This window comes from Danio rerio, chromosome 5 (genome assembly GCF_049306965.1).
Source record: "Danio rerio strain Tuebingen ecotype United States chromosome 5, GRCz12tu, whole genome shotgun sequence".
NCBI classification, from domain to species: domain Eukaryota; kingdom Metazoa; phylum Chordata; class Actinopteri; order Cypriniformes; family Danionidae; genus Danio; species Danio rerio.
In genome coordinates this window covers 32,956,619-32,975,707 of record NC_133180.1, presented here as the reverse complement: position 1 = coordinate 32,975,707, position 19,089 = coordinate 32,956,619, and the positions used below count along the sequence as shown (strand labels likewise).

At 35.5% G+C, this 19,089-nt stretch overlaps 1 protein-coding gene across 1 annotated transcript; it reads right to left on the bottom strand.

Moving 5' to 3' along the window:
* Positions 1 to 4,502: 4,502 nt before the first annotated feature.
* On the bottom strand, positions 4,503 to 14,466 carry c9 (complement component 9). Its single transcript, NM_001327926.1, has 11 exons — positions 14,360 to 14,466; positions 14,139 to 14,247; positions 13,848 to 14,001; positions 13,591 to 13,741; positions 10,916 to 11,054; positions 10,124 to 10,582; positions 8,074 to 8,314; positions 7,719 to 7,853; positions 5,131 to 5,306; positions 4,826 to 5,054; positions 4,503 to 4,734 (listed from the first exon to the last, which is right to left on the bottom strand). Exons 1-11 carry the CDS (start codon positions 14,434 to 14,436, stop codon positions 4,583 to 4,585), a joined length of 2,022 nt encoding a protein of 673 aa, NP_001314855.1. The 5' UTR covers positions 14,437 to 14,466; the 3' UTR covers positions 4,503 to 4,582.
* Positions 14,467 to 19,089: the final 4,623 nt, after the last annotated feature.

Genomic DNA, 19,089 nt, shown 5'->3' with positions numbered 1-19,089 from the left:
GAGCATGAGCCAAGCAAGGCCTTGACTGGCTTATTTGTTCAAAGCCTGAGTGTTTATTTAAAGTCTTCACTCAAGCTGACAAGGAAAAAAGCAGAGCTCGCGTGAATGAAGCCTCAAGTAGCCATCACAAACACACTCGCTCAGCTACTGTGTGTGTGTTTAAGTGGGCTTGTCATTGAGTTTGCTTCTCAGCGTGAGTAGCTCTTGGCTAGTACAAATCTCCTCTTGGATTCCATATGCCTCTTTGTTCTCTGAAGTTTAATATAACAATGCCAGCCTGATACCTAGTTTGCATTCCAAATACAAAAGCGCAGAAAGGTATTATCCCGTAAAATATAATAGAAGCTGCCCTTCCCCCAATACCTGGAAACTGCTAGATTCTCACAGAAGTGAAGCACTGGGGAAAATAGTGAATTTTGATGCGTTTATCAGGAGAGCTGTATCCAAGATGGCAGACGCGGTGCTCAGTTCAATTTGAGGGAGACGCGGGACAAGGCTTCTCAGTGTTAATGAATGAAGGAGAAGTCGAGTGGCACTTCTGTCATGCTAATACTAAACACACAATAGAGGTGGCGCACAATGAGCAGGCACTTCATTCTGTCTTCTAGTGACACCTCTAGAAAGAGCGCAGAGAACTTTCTGGAGAGAGCAGAAGGGAGAGATGGCACAATGTGAATTATGTTAATCTTGTTCTGTGGAGGAGGCTACTTTTTCACACACAAATAAAGTAGATTCTCTAACACTTTTTCTACCTTTTATTGGTTTCACGAAAAGTATCATGTAGAAAAGCATTCTGCTTTATATAAACATGCTTTATATAAATAAGGGAGTATGTCAGTTTTTACAATTAATGTAAAATACAAATGTGTTTATTTAAAGCATAAAATGACTTGGTCAAAAAAATGCCATGTCATAAGTAGTTTTTGATGGAATATACCAGATAATCAATCATAACAACAAAAAAAATTATTATTATTTTTTTTACCAATAGTCATTTTCTGAAAAATATCTGAATGGCCTTTTTTTTAAGAAATGCTAGAAGACCTTTATAGAATAAAACTAATATAAACATTTTACTCAAACGTATACAGTTGAATTGGAATTATCAGCCCCCTGTTTATTTCCCCCCCAGTTTCTGTTTAACTGAGAGTAGATTTTTTTCAACATATTTGTAAATATAATAGTTTTAATAACTCATTTCTTATAACTGATTTATTTTATCTTTGCCATGATGACAGTGAATAATGTTTTACTGGATATTTTTTAAGCCTCTTCTATATGACCTAAAGTGACATTTAAAGGCTTTACTAGGGTAATTAGGTTAACTAGGCAGGTTAGGGTAATTAGGCAAGTTATTGTATAACAATGATTTGTTCTGTAGGCATTCAAAATATCTATAGATGAAACCAGAAGTTTACATACACTCAAAAAAAAAAGAACATAATTTTATTTTAAAAAATGTGTGACAGTAAATCATACTAAATGTTTACTATTTTAGGTTCAATAGGATTACCTAAATGATTTACATTTGCTAAATGCCAGAATAATGAGAGAATTTTTTGAGAATTGTTTAGCTATTTCTAGACAGTCAAAAGTTTACATACATCTCTGTATTTTTAGCTTTGCTTTAAAAATATATCTATGGTCAAATGTTTTGGGGATCCTTCCACAAGCTTTTCACTATAGTTTGATGGAATTTTCTATAGGATTGAGATCAGGGCTTTGTGATGGCCTCTCCAAAACATCCACTCTGTTGTCCTTAAAGCACCTTTCACCTTATTTTGCAGTATGCTTAGGGTCATGGTCTGTTTGGAAGACCCATTTGTGGCCAAGTTTTAAGTTCTTGCTGATGTCTTGAGATGATGCTTCAGTATTTCTAAATGTTCTTTCTTCATGATACCATCTATGCTGTGAAGTGGACCAGTCACTCCTGCAGCAAAACAGCCCCACAACATAATGCTGCCACCTTTATACTTCACAGTTGGGATGGTGTTCCTAGGCTTATAAGCTTTGCCCTTTGTCCTCCAAATGTAACACTGGTCATTATGGCCAAACAGGTCAATCTTAGTTCCATCAGACCACAGGACATGTCTCCAAAAATTATTCATTTTCTCAGTGTAATTTTGCAAATTGTTATCTGCCTTTTTTGTTGATTCTGGCTTGTTGATTTTCCCATGTTGTCACACAAGAAAGCAGCGTGTTTGAGGTTTTCCTTAAATACTATTCTACAGATGTGCCTCGAATTAATTCAAATTTTGTCAAATAGCCAATCAGAAACTTCCAAAACCTTGACACCATCATCTGAGCTTTTTCAGAGGCGTAATAATCTTATTGCATGTAAACTTGACTTTCAAGAAAAGTTATAACAATTTCTCAAAAAAATATCTCTTTAATTATTCTGCAAAACAGAAACAAATTTGATAATCTTAACTTACCTGAAAGAGAAAAAGTTTAGTCACATTAACATGACTTTTTAAACAGTGTATGTAAACCTGTTTTCAACTGTATAGCTTTAAGGGGCTAATAATTTTTAATTTTGAATTTTTTTATTCATTTATTTAAAACTGCTTTCATTCTAGCCAAAAAAAAATTAACAAGACTTTTTCCAGAAGAAAAAAAAATATCCTACATACTGTGAAACTCTGTTAAGCATCATTTGGGAAATATTTAAAAAAGAAAAAAAAACAAAGCTAATAATTCTGACAATAATTCTGACATCAACTGTATATTTAGTAAACACAGAGCATCCAAAATAAGTGGTTTATTAAATTATGTATGTCAAAGCATAATAATCCATACTGACTCCTTACTGAACTTTTCAATTGTTTGCTGTGAGTTAGAAGTAACAATGTGAGGTGAACGGACTATTCACCCTCGTCAGGTGAAGGGCCCCACCGTGACTTTGCAAAAAGGGAGCCATTTCTCAGATCAGGCATGCTGTGTTAAACCTGTCACATCCAGTTTTTGCTGAGAACAAGCCCCTTTAAACCTGACAACACTGCTGTTAATCCAGTTATATCTGCTGATTTGAGTGCATGAGAAGTGAAAAACAGCAGAGTTAAAAACATGGTTCTATTTCAGTTCTTGTGCCAGCATGATGAGCAGCTAGAGTTGAATTTGATGCAAGATTCAGCATGTGATAAAAATTCCCAACCATCCTCTTATCTGAACTGACTTTATCTACATCAGAGATCATAGCATTACGTAAGCTGCAAGACAGGGACCGATCTCTTATTGTGGATTGTTTTCCCAGATTCTATTTCAGCTGTTGATTGGGGCTTAAACCAAACATAAAAACCATTTGAGATTCGGTTGTTAGGCCAGTGGATGGGAAGATGGGGGTTGGTTTTAAAGGGGGTTCTTTAAAAGAAGGAATTTGGGGGAAGGGCTGGCTGTGAAGGGCCTTTTCTGAATGACCCTACATGGACAAACAGAGAAGACCCCTCCACACCATCATAATATTTCAGGCTGCATAGTGACAGGACTGCATTGGTGCTTATGACTTGATTGCACTTCTATGTCCATTTTTTTCTTCAATCCAGGGGATGAAAAACGAGGAAAGCAGTGAAAAAGAGTGCGAGAAGAGAGACAAAACTGTGCTGACATGGGGCATAACTTAATTTTCACGGTGCCGAGACAGATGGGAAAGGTAATGTGGCGTGACGGCTCTTAGAAACTTTAATAGATGCCTTGACCTCAGGGAAAGTTCCAATCTGACTGCACTAAGACATTTTTCTTCTTCTTTGGGGGTGGAGCACAAGGTGCACCTTTCAGCTTGGTGCTTTGAGATATTTTCTTTTTCTCTAAAAAAAAAATAAAAAAACTTATTTATCATACAGAAAAATGTGTGTGATGGAATTTTACCATCAAACTGCTCCAGTTCAGTAGATTCAGAATATGTGAAATAATTTGGAGTCTTGTTTTGGGATGAGGTCTCAGTCCAAAGCCATTCCCACCACAAGCTGACTCTTGAAGGGTATTGAAGCTGAAAGGAGCTTCTCAGAGGCTCAATAGGGAGTTAAGAGAGCTACTCTATTAACCTGACCTCTAGAGGCCCAAGACGAGTGAAAAGTGAGCCATCTACCTAAACTTCACAGCTGTTCCTTGTACATTTATTCCCTTTGTGTGCTTTTGTATGAGCAAATTCTTTGTCTTTATTGACAGATGGCATAATAACTAGTTTTACCTTCGAATTTTGATCTTGCTCTTGCAGTTTGCAATGTGGGAGAGAATAAAAAACAAATGGCGAATTTAGCATGAATCTAAACGGGTTAGTAATGTTTTATTATAATTTTGGTGTATATGTATAATAATGTATAGAACATATGGTGTATATTTGTTATAATGATTTGGTTTGCTTTTGTAATTTTGTATTGTAGTTTATTTAAAAACCCTTTGTGAAGACATGGGTAAACAGACTGTAAACTTTGTGATACGTTACCAATTATGACCACAAGCTGGCAGTGTTGTCAATGTCATAAAACAGTCTTTACGAGAGTAAATGAATGTTAATACAAACCAGCTTGTTTATTTGTAGTTTTATACATATATATTTTTTTAAAGTAGTGTAGTTTTCTGTGTCTTAACAGTAGTCTTCACTGGTCTTGTCTCCTTTGCAAATTCCATTTGTCAGACCTCGATTATTGCAAGAGCGTGAGCGCGTGCGGCGCCCTCCAGAGCAATGGGACCAAGCAGACCAGCAGCCCCAGTTTCCCAGCTGCTCAAAAGTCTTGCCTAATAAACAAAAAACAGAGTAAATGGTCCACTCGAATCAGCAGAAATGAAAAGTTTGAAGGTTTCACCGCCTGTTTCATGAAACACACACCTTTCATCATTTCCATGTCAATGATCTGACACGCAACACCTTCAGAACCTGGTAAACACATGCATTTACACTGTCCATCTATCTGGATCACAGTGCCACCGTTCTGGCAAGGCTGGCACTTGCACACACTGTACTCTGCCACATATTCATCCAGAGCTCTTTTAAGATTGTCCCGCCTCGGCTGAGCATCAGGAAAGCTCAAAGGGATGGCATTGTAGATGGGTTCAGGCTGCCATATAAAAATGAAAACAAATTTTTTTAATTACACGACATGTCATGTAAAGCAAATTTGAGAAGAGTCTCACCTCACTCTGAATGAGTGCTGGCAGAATGGTGATGGTCTTTGCCCATTCCACATATTGGTTGTAGTCTAGAATGCCATCTTTAGTGAGCTGAGACTTCATGGCTACTGCTGAGGCTGCACTGCCCCCTTTCACTTCAATCAGGACCTTATCAATAACCCCCTTGTTGTTTTTCTCATCTGGTGAGCAAGTTTGTGCACAATAGTTTTTAGAAATATTGTAAATGAACCTTTTTATAATGAGAAAGCATGCATCTCAAAAACCTAAAGGTTCCTTTTAACATGTCCTTCATGTAACACAAATGAGAACTTGAGGAAAAAAACGTAAGCCTTTAAGATAACAAATAAGAAAACAGATTTTTAGATGTGTGTATAGATGTTTCCCAGTGATGGGTTGCATCTGGAAGGGCATCCGCAGCATATAGCATATGTTTGATAAATTGGCGGTTCATTCTGCTGTGGCTAGAATAATAAGGGGACTAAGCCAAAAAGAAAACAAATAAATGCATTTTTAAGATGTAATTTCTAAGCGAGCCATACTTTTACAAAGGCTGGTTTACTTTCAGATGAAATTCTCTGATTGTCAGGCTTCAAAATGTTTATAAAAAGGTGATGATAATAATAACAATAATAATAATAATAATAATATTTCCCAGAGACGGGTTGCAGCTGGAAGGACATTCGATGCGTAAAAACTTGCTGGATAAGTTGGCGGTTCATTCCGCTGTGGTGACCCCGGATAAATAAAGGGACTAAGCTGAAAAGAAAACGAATGAGTGAATAATAATAATAAAAATATTATTAATAATAATAATAATAATAATAATTTGTCCTTTTGATTGTGCAGTTTAATCCAAGTCTTCTAAAGAGACATTCCCCCAGTATTACAGACAAGGCTTAAGCCTCAAGCATACATTATACTGCAGTCCTGCAATAAAAGAAAATTATTTTTTACTTTTTTTCTGCATTTATGTTTATGTAAAAATATGCTTATTTTTTGTTATAGGTAATATGTCTTTTACTTCACTAAAAATATCACTGTAGTCAGATCAGACCAACTAAAAGCAAAGAAAATATGGAATGGAGATGGCTAATGATGGCATAAAAATATGAAAAAGTGAACTACTCAAATGAACTTCCTACAAAAAATTACCTTAATACACACAAAAACTGGACATGATTTGGCTGTTTTAAACGAGTGTAAATGAAAAATAATATTGTTGGGGGTAAAATTTAAAAGACATGGGATGGTTTTAGATTTATTTGCTCAAGAGAAAAATTAAACCCGTTATAAATTTAGAATGTTTTTTTTTTTGTTTGTTTATGCAGAGGCCTGGCTCTGGAGCACAAATAAAAATGTAAACAAAGGTTCTCTTGTGTGCACGCACATTATTATTGAAATTGGCAAAAATGTACAAAATCTGAAAAATATTCATGAATAATCGAAGGCCTAATATTAAAGAACAAAATCAACATGGAGTGTGTGTCACATAGTTGTCTTTTTCTTTTTTGTTTGTTTGTTTGTTTGTTTTTAGATTCGGTACATTAAAATTGGCTGTTTTGTTTCCAAAAGCAAACAGAAAAATAGATTTCTAATATATTTTAGAATGTTCAAATGTATATCTAATATATAGGCCCACCCGGAATCTGTGCGCGCAGAATTCCGCAGATTTTCCGCAGATTTTTAGCCCATCCTTAATTCTGTTTATTTACATGAGTAAATGTGTGTAAATCTAAATTTATTCTGTTTTTTAATTAATTTCATTAATATTATTGACTAATGTGGAAATGTTGATCTGATTTATGTACAATGCAGTTTTTACAGCAATATTTTTACCAATATTCTCTGCAGAAATAGCAATTTGTGAGTAAAAAATTTCTGAAGTGTCAAGAAATATAACCTTAAAATGAATTAATAGAAATTGACCCCTGTTGGATATGAAAAAATTGCTTTTATTCTTTTTTTTTTAACAATAAATCTAAACTTTTTTTCCCCTCTTCTCACCTTGGATTTCAGTATTTTATTCCTAAAATGCAAACCAATGTCCAGAAACCTTTTACATTAAATGTAGGTTAGAAGTTTTATGTGTTTTCAAAATTAAAATATAATGTTTAATAAGCCAGCTTATGGCGTAACTGCGTGCTTGGGTAAATAGATAGAAAAGTACAAAATATCCACACAAACACTGCATGGTTTAGTAGTGCCTGTAAAAAAATCATATGTAGTTTATCTAATAAAAAGTAATATTTCTCGAGGTAATTGGAATGTAAATGTTTGAGGACCCCATGGAGCCTAACTGTGATTTTTTTTTTTCCTGGGATGCTCTGGGTTAATTATCCCAATTAAACTATGCATTATTCAGGACTTAAGCCCTGTCTGTGAAACCAAGCCATTATCTCTATATAAAATGAACAGATTTAATTAAGGCTTTTATTCAGAGCAACCAATGTTACCACATTAATCCAGTGTTTACTTTATGTGTGAATAAAACCCTAAATTGAATCAGTTAATCTTTAGAAGATGTGTATGTTTAACATATAGATTTACTGATGTATATCGCTTTAAGTTATTTAAGTCAGACTCATACACACCTGTGTCTGTGTTTGTTAAACTATTGCAGTCGTTTAATGGTTTAACTTCTCCTCCTCCTTCTGCTGCTGGGGTTAATTGGAAGTCTGCTTTAAGTCCAAGCTCAAAACACTTTTTGACCGTGGCTTCAGTGACATCTGTGGTTAAAGTTGAATCAAAAGAAGCCATTATAATTTAAAAACACTTTCAGGCTGAAGACATATACCTCACATTAACATTGTCATTTAAATACCATGTACAGTATTTTCACATTTCAGTATTTTGATCTTATTTTGAAGTTATAATAGAATGTTCTGATGTTGCACAAAACTTCCAGTTTTCACAGAAAAAGAAGTATTGAAATATTTGATAACTTACGCTTTTGTTTGCGTATATCCTCATTCATTACGTAAACAAGTTGATATTCTCCACCAGACTTTCCGTTCTTAGTAAAATGTGTTCCATATTCCTCCAAGAAACTAAAATACTGCCCCTTCTCATACTGTAGTGGCAGAGCATCAACATCATCCAGGAACGTTGAGGACACTTCTAGCCCGCGCTGTCTCATGCGGTATGTGGCCAGCTCCACTCTGCCTTTTACTCTCATGAAGGTCTTTCTCTGAAATAGAGAAGATGTGCTGGTCATAAAAGCATGAAATATATATATATAAACCTGAGAAAATTACAGATTTATGCCAAAGTTTTATGCCAGCAGGTGGCGTTATGACTGTGACTCAATATTGTCATGTTTATGTTTTTTTAGGAGAGAAATCTCATCGAACTTGTAAATTTTCAGGCAGATCGGATATTGTTTGGCCGAGTTAAAAGTTGTTCGCCATTCATGACGAATACACTGAACTTTGTCAGTCTGGCACGGACATGCTCTTGCATTATACTGACAAAACTTGAATTTAATCTGATCAAATTTGTGGGAAGAGTTTGTTACAGTGTAAAACATGTCATTTCCTGTTGCCAACAAGTGGCGCTATAACTGTAACTGATATTGGCATGTAAACGTGTTCAGGTCAGGACTGTTATCAAACATGTGGATTTTGAGGCAGATAGGACAATGCATGTCTGAGTTATAACAAATTCCTGTTTCGGGGCGAATCATCAAAGTTTGACAGACACAGACACGCACTTCTACGAAAACTCTAGATCTTCACAATTTAATGTCGCTAAGGCTTTTAGATAAAAAAAAGCCAATTTCTGTAATGATCTGATAAAATCCTTAGAAGGAAAATTCCCTAGAACGCCTGGAAATGGCAAAACTGCACTTTTTCAGCAGAGGAAGTTTAAACTATCCAACTTCCTTTGGGGTTTGAGATTTCGCTCCAAGACACTTTTTTTGTGGGTATTGGCATGTTTGATGTGTGTCAATTTTCATATGTGTGGGGGGCCACTCAGTAAAAAGTCTATAGGTGGCGCAGTCAAGTAATTTCGCCACATTTCTGAAACTTATAACAAACGTAAATTGTCGCCACTTCTGGTGCGTGTGCAAAGCTTTGTAAGTTTTCGAGCATGTTTAGACCCTCAAAAATGCGTTTCATTTTAGAAAAGAAGAAGAAGAAGATTAGGCTCAGCCCCTAATAATGTCAGCCAAATGCGGAGGCGCTAAGCCATGCATAATCTTGTAAAAACTATACAACAGTTTTTAAACTTAGTGATTTTCTCAGATTTTTAGCCCATTAGTGAATCTATGTATTTACCATGTGTGTAAATTTATATTTATTCAGTTTTTAAATTAATTTCACTAATATTATTGTGATATAATAATAGTAATATTATAAAATGTCCATACACTCTTAGAAATAACGGTACGCGAACTGTCACTGGGGTGGTACCTTTTCAAAAGGTACACATTTGTACTTAAATAGTCCATAATGGTACCTCAAAATTATAAATTAGTACCCAAAAATTTTAAGAGGAGCACTTTTGTACTTTTTAGGCACTAATTTTTACCCTTGAGGTATTAATATGGACCTTATAAAAATGTGTACATTTTGAAAGGCCACGCCAGTGACAGCTCGCATACCTTTATTTCTGAGTGTATCATTTATTTTCAATACAGTTTGTAAAGTACTATTTTCTGTCTTTTAGCAAATCTATTATATCAGAGACTTGCTTTGTTTTCCAAATAAGTGGATCTTGTTAGATTTGCATTGTAAACATTAAATAAAAGTTAAAAATGTGTTAATATTTTTTTATTTCATTTATGAAGTTTTTAGTTATGATGCTCCTAAAATCAATCCACATAAATCCGCAGATTAAAAAAAAAAATTCTCCATAGAAATAGCCAAACATGTCTAAAGATTCTGTCAGCCCCTAATCATGACATATGAATTTCAATGAATAAAAAGCAAACAAGTAGAAAATAGTTATTCAGAAGAAAACAAGCAACAAACAAGTAAACCTGAGTCTCATTCACCTTGGTTGTCGTGAGTTCTGATAGCTGTTTGATGATATTTGTTGTTGTTTGCTTATAATTAGCCCCTGCTGATCCACTTATACCAAATCCAGGAGCGGCATCTGGGATCCCACCCGAGACTCCTGGATCACCGCCAACACCAGCTCCACCACTCGTAGCGGGGCCTTCACCTCCACCACCCTCAACGGGACCAGCAGCTGCACCACCTTCATTGGGACTGGCAACCTCTCCACCCTCACCAGCACTTCCAGCATTGCCACCCTCACCAGCACTGCCAGCATTACCACCCTCACCAGCACTGCCAGCATTACCACCCTCATCATTTTTGGAAGTCTCAGTAGGTGTAAATTTGAAGTTTAAGCCTATTTCAAATGTCGATGAGGTCTCCCTAGTTATCTCTTTTATTAAAGAGTGAATATCCTCATACATCTCCTTAGAGCTGCTCTCTTCCACCTTTGTCTGAAGATAAAGAGACATGGGTTAAGACTAAATATCTTTGTCAGAATTTAACTTGTTTTATGTCATTTTTGTCATATTTGTCGTCTTATCCCTTTAACTGGCCCACCAAGAAAAAATGTTACTAGTTAACACACTCAAAGCAATTTTTTCAACACGTCCAATAATTATAATACAATAACATCAAAACATGGTCAATCATTTGGTAGAGCGGGCGGGCAGTCAAAGGGTTAAGGTCCTTTTTATTGCATGTTTAGTGGCTTCCTTGCAATAAATCCTCAAAGCATTTGTACAACTAAAGTTGAAATCATTCAAAGAGAAAGCTGAAAGGCCTACCTCATAGTGGAGAACTCCAACATTCCAGGGTAGTCGGTTATATTCCATTGAATTAGGATCTCGGATCCGGTTACATTGGCCATTATAGACTTTGTTATCAAAGGGGTTATTTCGAGGTCCAGATCCCAAAATATTTATTCTGTAAAGACATAACTGTTTACAATGATACACACAGACTTTGTTTATGTAAGAATGTGGTGACACTTGCAGTCTTTGTGTTGTTTTGTCAGTCATTTATTTATGTATTCTATTTTTTTTTTTTTTTTGCAATTTTACATTTTATTCATTCTGTGTCACAGTGGTCACTAGTTCTAGCCCTGGCTGGGTCAGTTGGCATTTCTTTGTGGAGTTTGCATGTTCTCCTTATGTTTGCGTAGGTTTCCTATGGGTGCTCCGGTTTCCCCCACAATTCCAAAGACATGCAGTATAGATGAATTGAAAAGGCTAAATTTGCTATAGTATGTGTGTGTATGGATGTTTCCAAGTGTTGGGTTGTAGCTGGAAGGGTATTCACTGCATAAAACACATGCTGGAGAAGTTGGTGGTTCATTCGGCTGTGGTGAGCCCTGATAAATAAAGGCACTAATCAGAAAAGAAAATGAATTAATGATTTTATTCATTCATTCATTCATTTTCCTTCGGGTAAGTCCTTTTGTTCATCAAAAGTTGCCACAGCGGAATGAACCGCCAACTTACGTTCCAGCATATGTTTTACACAACGGATGTCCTTTCAGCTGCAGCCCAGTACTGGGAAACATCCAAACACTCATTTACGCACATGCACTATAGCCAATCTAGTTTATTTAATTCACCTATAGCTCATGACAAACACGGGACATGCAAACTCCACACATAAATGCCATCCGAAACTCAAACCAGCAACCCTCTTGCTGTGAATCAACAGTGCTAACCACTGAGCCACCGCGTCGCCGTCACATTATTTCGGCTTTAAAAAATTATAAATATTTTTCTTTCTTTCATTGAAAACAAAATCGTTTTTGAATAATGTTGTTAAAGGAGACCCTTTTATTTGTATTTATTTTTGTATTATGGAAGACAATAGCTACCAGTTATTCATTATTTAATATTATTTTTTGTGTTCAACTTAAAGACACTCATCAAGGTTTGAAACCCCATAAGGGCGAGAAAACTGAAATTTGTAGGTGAACTATATTTAAAGAGTTTAGATTCAAAAACCTCTAAACGCCCTCTAAATGTTTTCTTAAAGATGAGCATTTTTATCAGGCTCCTGTGTATATGTTCAGTAATATCAAAGACTAAGTCCTTTTCCTGGTCTGTAAAGTGAAATATCTCAACATAAGCAAAGGATTTAAACATTTAAAATGCAACTCTGCTGCATAAAAATATGTATTTTATTATTATAAAAATGCATAACTTACTTACTTCATGAAATCCTGGTTAAGTATTTCTTTTGAACACAAAACATGATGTTTTGAAAAAGGTTGAAAGCTGGAAACTACTGACTTACACAGTTTTTCTTTTCCAACTATCAAAAATGTTTATCATTTCCAGCTTTCTTCAAAACATCTCCATTTGTGCTCAAAAGAAATGTTGTGTTCATAAAGAAACACTAGTGCCTTAGGCTATGCTCACACTGCTGGCAAATGTGGCCTGAATCTAATTTTTTTTGCCTACATGTGACTTAGATGTGTTTTTGTCATGACTGTGAGAACAGCCCAAACTACATTTAATCTGATCTTTTCAATTCCGATTTGTGCCACTTTCATATGTTGTTATAAATATTACACAAATCTGATGTTTTGCAATTCGATCACAGTGTAAACGGTTATGCAGGATTTCATGTGACTTTTACATCATTTTTGATTGACACACATTATTATTCTGTAATGCTGCAAACACCCTTACTCATCAGCTGCATAACAGATTAGCACACAGGGAAAATACTTTACCAAAAATTAAAGTTATTCATTTTGAATATTTTTAGAATGACAAAAGGCTGCTCATTAACCCTTGATGAGTTCAAATTACAAGTCATCAGTGTTTTCAATCACAAAATACTTATTTTAGATCCCAAACACTGAAATGCACATTAGTACTAGAAAAAAAAAAAAAAAAAAAACATTTACAGCTGATAAAAACACAGCAGTTGTCTATGAACATGGCAGTAATCATATTAAGCCTAATCTGACAACAAGCTTTATTCATACAGTACACACACTCTGTGCATATATAACCCCACCAGTCCTACACCACCCAACCTGATCCGAGCTGGGATCGAAATGATGACCTTCCGCAAGTGAGTTGGTTGCACTAACAAGGAGGTGAAAGACCATAGCCTCTAGCATCTGTCGCTAGAGCACCTGTACAGGTCAAAGGAGTGAGGTTTACCTGCACAGCACTTCACTTGCTGGCCTTCGGTACACATGATTGGACCATTATGTGCTGTGCGTAGTTTTACTTTTGCACATTCTGGTTAGTTTAGGACCATGATCTGTTCACACTGGAAGGCTGATATTGGCCACATTTATAACAACAGTATGAACAGCTATGCTAAAAACATCAGATTTGGGCACTTACAGCCTCGAAGTATGAACGTAGCCTTAGTAAATAGCAATCACATTTTCATTTTAGGGTAATCTATCGCTTTAATATCATGAGTCATAGTCATAAAGAGATTAAAAAAATGCTCCAACCCGTATCCAGCTTTGAGGGCTATGTCAGACTCAAATACAGCTGTCTTGCCGCAGGGTGACCTTATGACATCACAGTCTTCTTCATCTGACTCATCGGTCGGGCCACAGTCGTTATCCCCATTACATCTGAGATTTTTGTTTATGCACATTCCTGAGGGGAGAGTGACAATCTTAATACTTAATATTGTGAAGCAATTCTCCCTACAGCTAAACAGCTGTTGGCCATCTTGCCACAGTCAAAAAATAATAATACTGACTTGTAAAGGTGCACTGCCACTGAGAGCTTTTGCAGACAGGAGGATCGTCCATCTGGCATTTGGTTTTGGGTACACAAAGTCTCCGGTCTCCAATTGGATTTGAGCAGACAGTGCCCTTAAACTGGCCAAAGACTTCAATACTCCTAGAGCGATACTGGGTTACACAGACACAGGGGAATGCCAGATATTTCTTCAATTTGGTGAATTATTATTAAATGCAGAATGATTTCAGATGACAATATACATTCAGGAGAGGTAGAGAGATAGAGAGGAGAAGAGGAACTCCAGTACCGTGGTGTTAGTGCAGGGGTCGCAGGGTGACCACTGGGACCAGGCACTCATTTTGCAGTCAACTGGTGGTGGATCGTTTATTTGCCGCACCTCCCGTCTGGACCCTTGACTTTAAGAAAGATACATAGTGATCAGATTTAGCATCTTTGCAATTCTCAAACTAAAAGTAAACAGAAAGGAATACACTCCATTGTTTTGTTGTCAAATTTGCGCATACATACACCGGGTCTGTTATGCTCTTTCCATTAGCCTGATAAAGAAGACATATTGTCACACATAAAGCAGCTAAAGCCTTCATGGTGAAGCTCTGGACAGGTCACTGAATGTAGAAATGTGTACACTTGTATTTAAGCATTGGTTCACTGTTAATAATTAACATGAACCTTTCAGAGTTGACAAGAGGTTTGTGTACATCTCTGTGCTTTCCCAAATATCACATGATCACACACCATTTACCATAACCGTCTAATGCTAAACTGTTACATTAACATATTTAGAGCTGTTTTTTTGCCTCGTTTTAACTGCAGATTTTCGTTTACCGTATCATTTCTTATGTTTTTCTTTTTTTGATTTCTTTTTATATTTATTTTATTTTTCACAGATTTTACCATTTTCTATATTATTATGTACAATAAGTTTAAGGTTATGCACATTAACAATATTTTATCTGGTAGTTTTAAAGAACTTTTCAATCAAATATATTCTCAGTCCCTAATATAACATTAAGTTTGTTCTTTTTTTGGTGCAGAGCATTTCAAACGTTAAAACTGCTTAAATAATTGGGAGATAGGGAACAGATGCCAAATATTGCTGAAGGAGAGTTCACAGTGATCATGTTGGGGATTTCAGTGACAGCAAGAGTCATCTTAAAACACTGAAAAGCTCCCAAAAATTCAGAGTTAAAAGAATGGGTCAATATAATGACTTAAACAGCTTTGTATGAATGTTTAATTAACAAATCATATAATAAGGACAAAGCAAGGGTCCCTGTACAAATCCCAGCATGGGAAGACTTTTAGTCTTATGTGACAGTGTCTTGTAACAATTTATTATTACTCACCAGGTTTTCTTTATAATATTGTACTTCTGTATATAGTACAGTTGTTAAATCTATACGTCCTGGCTTTACATTTAGTAGACCAGTGATCATTTGTAGGATGTGTTTGTATTATTGTCATGAACCAGAAGAAAACAATAAAAAAAATCTTAAAAAAATAGAAATGCTTTAATGATAAAACAAGTTTTAAAATAAACAAAAACATAAGCAAGTATGTCAATGCACAAAGCAGCCTTTTTTCTGGCCATGAGAACATTGATTTCAGATGCATGTTGAAATCTCAAACAAATACTATTGACACATCTTTCTTTTTTATTGACAAGTCCAAAAGTTTTTAGGGGGTTGAGAATTAACTGTTTACTTGGTGGATGTGTAGAAATCTTAATATTCACTCAAAATCCTCAGTATTCCAGCATCACTTCCCTCTGAATTCTTGAAATTAAAAGTATCAGACACAAAGAAGGGTTTTTGCTTCATTTACAGGATTTGTATTGGCTTTTTGGTAGAACAACATGGACTGTCCTGTCATATAGGCTTTTTACGCTTATTTCACTGGGTGTACTTAATAGAGAGTTCCATTGAAATTATTTGTATTCCCTCTATTTGGTTTAGATCATAGGTCTCAAACTCAATTCCTGGAGGGCCGCAGCTTTGCACAGTTTTGCTCCTCCAACCCTGATCAAACACAGCTGATTCAACTAATAAAGGTATTCATGACTCTTTTGAACACCTCGATTATTTGGATCAGCTGTGTTTGGTAGAGTTGGAGGAGCAAAACTGTGCAAAGCTGTGGCCCTCCAGGAACACTGTAGTTTAGATCATATTTATTAGGTTGGACTCAATTTCATTTATTTTCCTTAGGCTTAATTCCTTTGTTCATCAGGGGTGGCCACAGCTGAATGAACCGCCAACTTATCTAGCATGTTTTATACAGCGGATGCCCTTTCAGCTGCAACCCAGTACTGGGAAACTCCTATACACACTGATTCAAAAACATACACTATAGCCAATTTAGTTTATTCATATCACTTCTAGCACATTTCTTCGGACTGTAGGGACCCGGAGCACCCTGAGAAAACCCATGCAAACATGAGGAGAACATGCAAACTTCACACAGAAATGGGAATTGAACCAGCAACCTTGTGTGACAGTGCTAACCACTGAGACACCATTTTGCCCCTTTGAACTCAAATATGTTAAATAAATACAGTTTGTTCAAATTAAATGCTTCAGATCCTGGATTTATTCTCACAGAAATAGCATGCCTTAGGGCAGTGGTCACCAAACTTGTTCCTGGAGGGCCGGTGTCCTGCACATTTTAGCTATAAACCCTAATCAAACACACCTGAACAAGCTAATCAAGGTCTTGCTAGGTATACTTGAAACATCCAGGCAGGTGTGTTGAGGCAAGTTGGAGCTAAACCTTGCAGGGACACCGGCCCTCTAGGACCGAGATTGGTGACCCCTGCCTTAGGGCTTGGTTTCCTACTTTTAATAATAATTTTGCCTTTAGCACTTATTTAGCCCACATTTGTTATAGATTTCCAGTGTTTCTCGAATGACACCCAGTTTTGATGGCTCAAAACTACAACCTTCCTGTCTTTTGGTTTATTTATTTGAAATTAAAGTGCACATTTTTTAACAGTGAGAAGACTGCTAGCAAATAGTGACTATTGACACTGAGTACTGAAAGCTCTGTTATCTCTCTTTCCCTGTTTTCAGAGTGACCTATAAACATGCACTAAATCTGTGCCAAGTCAGCTGTCTTCTCCGCACATCAAATTCAGCCATGCCACAAAACAACACAGCTCTGAGGGATTCTTTGTGCAGGGTCAAAGAAGAATGTTGTCCATGCAGGCAAAGTGGAGATCCATCAACGTGGATCCTGTCCTGTATGCTAAAGCTATGTGCTGAGAACACCACTTTTTAATGTTTCAGACACTTCCTCTCGACTCACTCAGGAAGGTGCAGGGGGACGTGAACTGCACTTATCTCCTCTTTTCCTGTTTTTGGCCACTATTCTTATGCAGACTTTGTGCAGTTTTCTTCAGATTAGCTAAGCTTTAAACCAAAAAATTACATTTATTTAAGATATTTTTTCACATCAAGGAGACGATTGGTGAGGAGCAGTATTAAAAACTCTAAAATACACTTAGACCTTTTTTGCTTAGTCAGTTCTGTGATTTATGCACCATTAAGACATATTCTTATTAAATGACAACTTATTTACATTATGGGATGTTTTTTTTTTTTTAAAGTTGTTTACATTTTAAGACTTTTTATTCATAAAGCAAATGTTACACTCATATTGTTTGGTATGTGGAATGCAAAAACTTTAAAGCTCAATATCTCAAAATAATATCTTATAATTCCAATGTGATGATATGTCTCGCTAAATTCCTAATTTGAATTCAATTAAAAAAAAAAAAAAATTCTGTTAGATTATGTCAACAAAACTTTTTTTTTTTCATTTGGCTTTTAGAATGCATGTGTCTAAATTTCAGATAAATTATCCTTATGACTGCCCTATTAAAAATAAATAAATAAATAAATAAAAAATCTGTTATTTTACGGGGTTTTTTTTTTCGGCAGCTAGGGGTAAAGGCTATATCTGATACATGGGCGCCAGAAGTGTGATATGCCAACACAATCTCACGGCAATTAGTAACTTTTTCATTTAGTGGCTAATTCGTATGAATTCCTGGCAAAACGTAAAATACTTACGTTTTCTCGTGAGATCAGGCTGGATATGCACATCAATATCGCAGCATTTTTTTGTGACACTGTACAGTTGGGTTTAGGGTTGTGGTGGGGGTAGACGTTATTAAGTTTCAATAAATGTGAAATTTAACAAATAATGAAAACAATTATCATTAACTTTCTGCCAGAACCATATCCAATCTAGCTACTAGGGTGCTGGAAAAAACAACGTAAAATAAATTACAAACATTTACCATAAAATAACAGACGGTAAATTACAGAAATTTACCAGAAATGTAAATTTTATTGTTATTTTATGGTAAATGTCTGTAACAACTGTTATTTTACTGTTTTAAAAGAAAAGTTTTTTTTTTTTTTTTTACTGTGTGCTTTCTGGTTCAGGGTCACATATAGCCATAAGACTTGATGCACACATTTCAGAATATAGTCAGTCATTCAGGTAAGAGCACTGTGTTCGAACTCCTCAGGAGTGGGCTTTTTCAAAATTATTATTAGTATTATTATTATTATTATTTTTTAAATAAAAGGTATTTAAATTCGCTTGATTTATCAATGGATGTTTCTAATGAATGTGATATCCTAAAGTAATTGAGGGATTATGAAAAATCTATAAATTTTCAGACAATACATGGTTTTAATATGTGTTCTCCAATGATAGTAAGATAGTTACTCTATTATATTGATTGTCTGATCAGCCTTCAGAAATGACTGATTTCAAACTGATGTTATTTAATATGCAGTGTTCTTAAGATTGGCCAATCTTTAAACCAAAAATTAGATTTAGTTAAGATATTTTTGCATGTTAAGAAGAAGATTGGTGAGGAGCTATTGAAAACTCAAAAATACACCATCTAGACCTTTTGTTGCTTTGCCAGTTCAGTAATTTATAAGAAAAAAAAAAGTAATATATAAACAATGCATTTTTAGCATTTTATTCATTGTAGATTGATCGAACTTGGGAAAATGTGTTTTAAAGCATCATCACTTTACATTTACATTATTTTTAGATGATTAAAATTTGTTCTGTTTCAGTAAATAATAAATAAACTAAATTAATGGAAGAATTATATACAGATGAAGTCATAATTATTAACCTCTTTGAATTTTCTTTTTTAAATATTTCCTAAATGATGTTTAGCAGAGCAAGGAAATTTTCACAGTATGTCTGATAAT